The sequence below is a fragment of the Babylonia areolata genome, chromosome 20, assembly GCF_041734735.1.
Source record: "Babylonia areolata isolate BAREFJ2019XMU chromosome 20, ASM4173473v1, whole genome shotgun sequence".
Classification (NCBI taxonomy): domain Eukaryota; kingdom Metazoa; phylum Mollusca; class Gastropoda; order Neogastropoda; family Buccinidae; genus Babylonia; species Babylonia areolata.
In genome coordinates this window covers 42,953,576-42,962,796 of record NC_134895.1, presented here as the reverse complement: position 1 = coordinate 42,962,796, position 9,221 = coordinate 42,953,576, and the positions used below count along the sequence as shown (strand labels likewise).

The 9,221-nt window shown below is 41.3% G+C and overlaps 1 protein-coding gene across 1 annotated transcript in view; it reads left to right on the top strand.

The window, feature by feature from the left end:
• Positions 1-282: 282 nt before the first annotated feature.
• The window catches only part of LOC143295518 (calcium homeostasis endoplasmic reticulum protein-like), a 42,755-nt gene continuing 33,816 nt past the window's right edge, over positions 283-9,221 (top strand). Inside the window, 5 exon segments of the mRNA XM_076607248.1 lie at positions 283-394; positions 3,688-3,858; positions 4,619-4,854; positions 5,544-5,681; positions 7,460-7,536. Of these exon segments, the coding sequence (XP_076463363.1) occupies positions 370-394; positions 3,688-3,858; positions 4,619-4,854; positions 5,544-5,681; positions 7,460-7,536 (647 nt within the window). The 5' untranslated portion in view covers positions 283-369.

The window sequence follows — 9,221 nt, the reverse complement described above, 5'->3', positions numbered from 1 at the left end:
TTCTGTCTGTTGTGTTTGCATAGAAATAAAACAGTCTTAATAAAACAAAAATGCACCAAATGCGTTTGAGAAGCTGACCTCATTTGCCCTTCCCCGCCCCTTCCCATTTATTCTCCCTTATTCAGCCTTCATTCATAAACTTTCACAGAATCATCATTTATACATAGAGTTAACCTTTATTATCAATTAAAGTACAGATAAGATAATAATTTTAGTATGCTTAACTTGCAACACCAATTCTTTCAATCACAGGAAGTTTGTTCCGAGACTGTTAAATAAAACCGGAAGACGTAAGTTGACAGGACGAAGCATTGCAGAAGCAAACCCACGAGCGAAGATTACTTTTCTGCACGTTTCAAAACATTCACAATGGAACTACCGAGGCCACCTGATGGTAAACTGTTATGTTCAATTGATAATGTATAGTAGATCATGTTTGTCTCCATGTTGTTGTTTTTTTTCTGTCAATGCTGTAAATGTTTTATATTAACTCACTCCATGCCAAGAGTTTTTCCCCTTGCGAATCCCAGAAAACCCAGGGTTTGTGTAGGATGGGAAAAAAATTCTCAAAAAAACAAACAAACACCCAGACAATTGAAATTTAGTATGTGTATTCAGTGAATGCTGTTACATATTTGTGCAAAAAATTACATTATTTACTCACCATCTTGTTGTTGATCACGGTATCCATTTTTTGTGTATTTTGTAGCATTTTTGCACCCATCAGAAAGGTATACCAAGTGTCCTTGAACAGCTTACAAATGTTCCACATCACATCCTAACAGTAACACTATTTGAGGAACTGAAGACCTAGTACATGCAATGAAGTATGAACAGATGGTGGAGAAAGTTGAAATTCACGCACGCAAAAAAAAAAAATATTGTCTACATAAAAAAGAAGTTCACTGTACACAAAAACCTGATGTATTATCACTGACAACAGTCTTGTCTGGAGTGAAAAAGCTCATGGCAGGTGATGTTGAGTCCTTGGCACAGCTTCACACACAGTGGAACTCCACATTTTGGACACCAGTTGGCAGTTTGGTGTCTTGGTGTGTTGTGGCGCTTGAACAGGTCTTCACAGACCTTGCACTTGCAGTAGCTGGTCACTCATATCCACTCCAGCCATGTTGGTGATGTAGTCTTGTACTGCTGGCTTCTGTCTTTCAGGATGGTGTCGTGTTGTCACATTGACCATGGTAGTTGGCAGCATGACTGTTGTCAGCATGTGAACTGGCTTTTTGTCCTGCCACTTCAGCACAGCAACATGACTTGCAACCATACACACACACAAATGATCATGCTGGTCTGACTCTTTCTTCTTATTGTTGTTTAAATTATTTGTTTGCTTATTCCCTTGTTTATTCTAAATATTTATGTGAATGGAAGCATAATGTGATAAGATTTTTTTACATGTAGTGAAAGAAAACCACCTTAGATTAAAGATTTTTTTTTTTTTTTTACAATATTACAAACAATAATGACAGTATCATCAGTATTAGTACTATTACTGTCATTTCTATAGCACCTTGTTCTACAAATAAACTCCATGTTATTGTAAAACAGAAAATAAGTAAACATATGCTTGCAATCACACACACACACACACACACACACACACACACACACACACACACACACAGAGTTGTACACCTGAGCATGTGACATTGTTTTCTTTCACACACACACAAACACGCGCGCGCGCACATATATATAATACATACACACTCACCATTTTCAGTCCAGTCACTGGTAAAAACACCAGCAAAATCATCCGTTTCCTCAGTGATTTCGTTGTCAGTGTCGGTCAGCTGGCACGTGTTCAGGACTCGCTTTCCTCTCCACTGTAAACACCCTCTTCAGCGGCTGAATCTATTTCTAGTTCATCAGGATATGGTTCAAAATCACTGTCCGACGAATCAGCATTATCTCCTTCAACATCGGAGCCTTCAGTTTGGATCATTTCCAAAGTAGCTTCAATGCTGTGTTGCGTTTGACCTCTCCTACCTTGTTGAACACTTCAACGCGACGCCATCTTGTCAAACAACTTGCAGAGCTGACCGAGGGTATGCTTCGTTGTCATCTGCTAACGAGCGTGTCACTTCACACACGCAGTGTGTGTGAATGAAAAGTTGGCCAGAGATAACTTAAGAATCAGTTCTGCTTTTGATTTTTGTATCCGACACGTCACTCCAACAGCGCGACTTTTCAAAATCCAAATCCGCATATGCGGACATCGGCATCCAACGCTTTGTCCGACGACACCCGCATATGCGCACAATGGCAGCGAGTGAGTTAAGATTCATGTGCTTTTTGTCGTTTGATCTGCAGCTGTAGTAAAATGAAGCCAAACTGCATTTTGAAACAACAGTTGATTAAAAAGGTTTAGTTAACCACTCACTTGTTGAGTAGTTGTCAGACTCGTATTATTGTAATATCTAACAAAACAACTTTTAAAGTAGCCTATTCTCCCTCCAACCCATGAACATTGTAAGAAAATTAATAATAGTAAACCAGAAATAAGGTTGTAATAAGCAGTTTTACTTCCAGAGCTGCCTCACATAGTTTAAGAATCACATCATTCATGACAATGGCATTGTCAGTACATTGAAAGAGTAACACTTGATGAGGTATCTCTTTGGTTTACTGGTTGCCTCTCTTAATCCTCTACATCCCTCTCAATGTCACTCACATACACACACACACACACACACACACTACAACACACACACACACACACACACACACACACACACACACACACACACACACACACACCAGTAGACACAATGTACACACATGCCTAATTGTTTGTTCATTTCCAGTTGAAAAACCACCGAGGCAACCATGTATTTGTTCTGTATTGTCCATGTGTTCTGTGTGGCTTGTTCGGGATTAAAGAAGCTATGCCAGTCTTGAATAAAAGCTTATTTGTGTTTGCACATTTCTTCTGTCTTTGCTGCTGTGTGCACATGTCAGATGATCAGTATAAGGACAGCCTGGTGCTTCCTTTTTTGAGGAAGTGTCTGGGTTTGTTTCAATGTACCTTTTATTTACCTGTGTCTTAGCTGAATCAGTAGTGTAAGCAGCACTGACTTGAAGTTGTGTACCTTGTGAATGGAGAGAGTTACCACTCTTTACTATTTGTTAATCTTTTCATCTCCATGCCTGATTGTTCTTTCTCAAAGTTCACAGTCCAGTTGGGCATTTGTTATATGTTTATTTTTTTTCTTTTAAATGCATTTGTAACTTTCTTTGTATTATGTTATTGCTTGATTGTGGACTTTTTGTCTCTGTGTGTGTGTGTCGAAAATCATGTCAGATGAATAGACATTAAACTGAAGAGCACAGAAAACAACAGCAGGAAGAAACTTCCAGTTTTCTTTAAACATATATTGTTCTGGCAAATGCTGAAAAGGCCTGGTTGTCATTGCAGAAACCAGTGTGACCTCAGTTTCAGTTTCATGATTATCAGCTGACTTGTTTTTTCAAGTATTTTGAGGCAATTTATGTACATGAAACTTTTCTAATTCTACTCTGTGACAGCAGATTAAAATCATTTACTGACAAGCACTTGATGTGTGAAGTGTGGTGTTCTTATTGCACTGAACTGGGTTTTTCTTTTACTTGTATGGTTTGCTGGTTATCAAGACGAATACATAGTCATGATAGTGTGTTGTATTTCAGATCCAGAGATGACGAAAATCATCGACAAACTGGCCAACTTTGTTGCTCGGAATGGTCCAGAATTTGAACAGATGACGAAACAGAAGCAGCGTGACAACCCAAAGTTCTCTTTTCTGTTTGGAGGAGAGAATTTCAACTACTACCAATACAAAGTCACTACAGAACAAGCAAGTGAGTACTTGTGTGTTAATGTTGCAGTTTTTGAACACACATTTTACTGTTGGAGTGAAAAGAGTTGATTGTTACAATTTTTCACAAAATTGATTCGATAGCAAAATTTCCATAGATACATATATAAAATTTTATAATTGAACAGAACAGACGGGCGCAATAGCCAAGTGGTTAAAGCGTTGGACTTTCAGTCTGGGGGTCCCGGGTTCGAATCACGGTGACGGCGCCTGGTGGGTAAAGGGTGGAGATTTTTACGATCTCCCAGGTCAACATACGTGCAGACCTGCTAGTGCCTGAACCCCCTTCGTGTGTAAATGTATGCAGAAGATCAAATACACACGTTAAAGATCCTGTAATCCATGTCAGCATTCGGTGGGTTATGGAAACAAAAACATACCCAGCATGCACCCCCCCGAAAAACGGAGCATGGCTGCCTACATAGCGGGGTAAAAACGGTCATGCACGTAAAAGCCCACTCGTGTACATGCGAGTGTACGTGGGAGTTCCAGCCCACGAAAGCAGAAGAAGAAGAAGAGAACAGCTGACCATTTTATTTGTTGAAATATTTGAAAACCAGTGGATCCATGATACCAACAACAAATGCCTGCCCTTTGCAGTAAGAAAATAAGTAAGCCAATTATACGTGGTTTTCAGGGGTATATTATTATATCTACTTTAAGTATAATGTGTCTTGAGTTGTGAAGAATCAGTGACCACCACTATATACATGTATCACAACAAACAACTTGTCTGTGTACAGTATTGAAGAAGCAGCAGATGATGGAGGAGCAGCAGCAGCAGCAGCAACAGCTGCTGGCACAGCAGCAGCAGGCGCTGGCGCAGCAGGAGCAGGAGAAGGCAGCGGCGGCGCTGCAGCAGCAGGTCAGCAGCCTGCAGACACAGATCAGCACGCTGCAGACCCAGATGGCTGATCAGATCACGCAGAGTGAGAATAACCTGGCTGCCCAGTACCAGAGCATGATGAGGCAGCAACAGGTGGGTGTGAGGGTGGTGGCATTTCTTTGTGTGTGTGCTTTGTGTGTGGGGGTAGGAGTGAGTGGGTGTGTGTATGTGTATGTGTGTGCATGTGTGTGTGTCTGTGTGCATGAGTGCGCATGCTTTACGTGTTACTGTGTGTTTGTGTAAGTGTCTTTTCATGTGTGTGTGTGTGTCTGTGTATGTGTGTGTGTGTGTTAATGTGTGTGTGTCTGTATGTTTGTGTGTGTCTCTGTGTGTGCGTGCATGTGTGCGACTTTATGCGCACATGCATGTTTGCGAATTATATTGCATGTGTTCTTACATGTGTGTGTGTGTGTGTGTGCATGTGTGTGTGTGTGTGCATGTGAGTGTGTGTCTGTATATGTGTGTGTGTGTGTTAATGTGTGTGTGTCTGTATGTTTGTGTGTGTGTGTGTCTCTGTGCGTGCGTGCATGTGTGCGACTTTATGCGCACATGCGTGTTTGTGAGTGAGTGTGCATGTGTAATTATATTGTATGTGTCCTTACATGTGTATGTGTGTGTGTGTGCATGTGTGTGTGTGTGTGTGCATGTGAGTGTGTGTGTGTACATGTGTGTGTGTGTACGTGCATGTGTGTGTGTGTGTGTGTCCTTGCATGTTTGTGATTGTGTGTGTCACTGTGTGTGTGTGTGTGTGTGTGTGTGTGTGTGTGTGTGTGTGTGCACAGGTTCAGATAGAGGAGTTGATACTGACTGAACGCCAAGAGCGGCTGAAACATCTGGCGGAGAAGTGTGAGGTGGACCTGGGTCAGTTTGACGAAGCCGTGCAGCCCATCATAGATTCATGTACCAAGGACGCCATCCTGGTCAGTGTTATCTATTATAATAATTTTGCATTTACAATAAAAGTTTCCCACATGATTTGAAATTTTTGCTTGGACTCAAGTAGGACATACTGCACACAAACAAGTGTATGCATACCGAAACTCACAAACCCACACATATTTACATGCACACGCACGCACATATTTGCGCGCGTGCGCACACACACATACACACAAACTTGCGCAGATACACGTTGCCCCATGGACCCCCAGTGGGGGCCTTCTGTGGCCCCCAGGCCCCCACCTTTCAGGCTGTCACAATTTCCCTATCTTATGCCTGCCGTTTGAATATTTTCTTTCCATAATTGATACCATATTAATGTGCCATAGTTGTTACATTGTAGTGTGTATTGTGTATCTTTATGAGACCTTTTTTTTTTCTTAGTCCCTATGTGTGTGTGTTAGTCCGTGTAGTTTTTAACCTAAGATTTATGCTTGTGAGGATGGTTCAGTCACTGCACAAATGTTCTCATTTTCACGTTTTTGGCTGTCAGGTTTGGTATCTCAGCATAACACACTGCCACAGGCACTGATACACATGTCATTATCGGATTCACACATCTTGTGTTGTTGTATTTTCTGTTTTTGTAACATCACTGTGTGATAATTGTACATCTCACTGTATTGCATAATGTTTTATCAACAGAACTCAACATTATCGTTTGTTGGCCTCAGTTTTGTTCTCATGATAAAGGGTCATTTCCTCTTGTGTGTGTCATATCAGTGTCAGTGTGTGTGTATGTATGTTTTATTTGTTTGTGTCATATCTGTGTGTGTGTGTTTCATTTGTGTGTGTCATATATGTGCGCACATGTTTCATTTGTGTGTCGGTATATTTCATACGTGTTATATCTCTTTGTGTGTGCTTCATTTGTGTGTGTCATATCTGTTGTTTGCACACCACATATGAACGCAGATGACATGAGGTAGGATGATTTTCATTCGATGTAAACTGAGATGAACTGGTATGTGATCTGGTGCTCAGACATGACAGTAAATTCTGTACACAGGTGTAAATTAAAAGACAACTCTCATAGTTATATGCTTAATTGGAATCACACTGATTGCTCCTTAATTTGTGCATGTGTACAGAACTTACTGTCTTGTCTGAGCACCAAATCACAATCATCTCAGTTTGTTGGCATTCCTAAACCTCTGGAACTGTTGAATCCATTCCGGCCACACTTCTGGTTGAAAAGAAAACTTATTTGGCGTTGGCACATGGACCATTTTGACCTGGCGTCACTAACGGGCAATTATGGTCATTTGCTTTCTGTCGCTTTTATTTATTTTCCTTCAGAATGCAACACAGTTAGCTGGTGTTGGTCGTGATAGATCTATAACACTGGGGAAGCAGCTGAAAAGTCTAAAAAAGATTAGTATTCTGTTGTTGCCTTTTTCTGCTTGATTTATTTTAAGATAGCAGTCTGGTTGAAACTATGCACCTGTCTTGTTTTGTTGTTTGGATTTTGTGTTCAGAATTATTTATTATCTTTCTGAGGTGTGTCATTGTTATTTTACTGATGTTGAGTGTGCCTGTTATTTTGCTAATGTGGAGTGTCTATTATTTTACTTGTATGGAGTGTCTTATTTTGCTGATGTGGAGTGTGTCTGTTATTTTACTGATGTGGGGTGTGTTATTTTACTGATATTAGGTGGTGTCTGGGTGGGGTTTTTTTTATTGATGGAGAGTGTGTCTGGTATTTTACTGATGTAGAGTGTGTCTGGTATTTTGCTGATGTGGTGTGTGTTTGCCCCAGAACGGGAAGACATGGATCATGGCTCGTGCCCTGACGGATGAGCACTGCGACATGATCTCCCACTACTTCCTGGACAGGTGAGCTGCCCTGAGAAAGCAAGGGGGAAAAAAGATCCCCCTCCCTGCCTACAGACAACAAGAGATGGACGTACATCTCCTCATTTCTTCAGCCCGCAAAACTGCTACTTTAACACCAGACACACCCACTCACAACAGTCTTGAACACAGCCTCTGCTATTAGCAGCATGAACTCATTCACAAACCCCCTTGAAAAAATGGCAACACTCTCCCCCTTCCCGAACATGATGTAAACATGCCTACTGCCATTGCACGGTTGTGGGCGGCTTGCGCTATCACGCCTATACATATGGAGGCTTACAGACGTACACATGTGTGCAAACTTGGGGACATGTATGCATGCACACACACTCAGACAGACTCTCCTTGCTCACTATCTCACACACACACACACACACACACACACACACACACACAATCTCAGTGTCTATCACTCTTGCACATGTTCAAGTTCACGTTCACACTCATACACATAACGGAGGAGAAAAGCTGTTACAAACATGAGAGTCTCTTTTCCTGCCCCTCCACTAACCCATTCACAGTGTGAAACATGTTCACATTGGCAGGCCTGTTAATGAATGTTTTAATGTTATATGTTGTTTGCTGTCTTTGTTAATGTGTGCCTGCGTGTGTGTGTCTGTGTGTGTGTTTGTGTCTGAGTCCCTGTGTTCCTGTTTTGTAACATTTCCTCATCATTTTGCTGGTCTTTTTCCTTGTTCAAACCAGTTTGAACAGTATGAGCTTGGTTTTTGCTTGTGTGTGCGTTTGTCTCAGTAGGGATAGGTGATTGGGTTGTCAATGATTTGTAAGCACCATGAGTCCATACCAAAGAGGCTCCATGACAGGCTCCATGACAGAGTGGGTTAGGTATTGGACTTCTGATCCAGTGACCAGGGTTCGAGGCCCCGGTTTGGATTGATGGTGGTGTGTCCTTGGGAAAGGCGCTGTACTCTGATTTTCCTTGCTCCACCCATGTGTGAACAGGTGCTTGGCTTTGGATGGGGAAGGTTAAAACGGTGGAAGTAGAGGGTTGGATCCCGTCCTCCGAGGCTGAGTCACAGACATGGTGGATATGAATATATGAATATCTGTCAAATGTTATGGGACATTTAGCCTTTCAGCTTTAACCTGCCAGTCCACACATAGAGTAATGTGCTATTGTCAGGCAATTAACATACTTTTACAAACAATAACAACAGCAGATTAAAGTACATTTTAGCCAAAATAAACTGGGAAGGCCAAAAAAAGAAGAAAATTAAAGAGGTTTTCTTGTCGTGCTCATAGTATCCGGGATATTTGTACTGGTATTCAGAGTGCATTGCACAAGTCAGACATGTGTATGAACAAGTGAACCAGATGTTTTGGTGCTGATGCACTGTCAGTTTGCCAAAAGTTACTTTTGAACTGATGTTGCAAAGACTGAGCATGTCAGGTACTTAGTCCATCACTACACAGTCCTGATTCTGTGCCAACAGTTGAAGGGAAGTAACAGCAATAAGATGAAAGGCTTTTTTAGACTGGGCTCTGTTCATGGGTGGTTCCTCTTTAAATGATAGTAAGCTTGGGAGAAAGATAGAACAGGTATTGTATGAGTTTGTTATGTTTTAGATATTATCTGAGAGATTTCTGTTTTATTTCTAAGTTTTATTTTTCTTATGCAAGTTCGTTCTTTCAGTTCAGAAGCA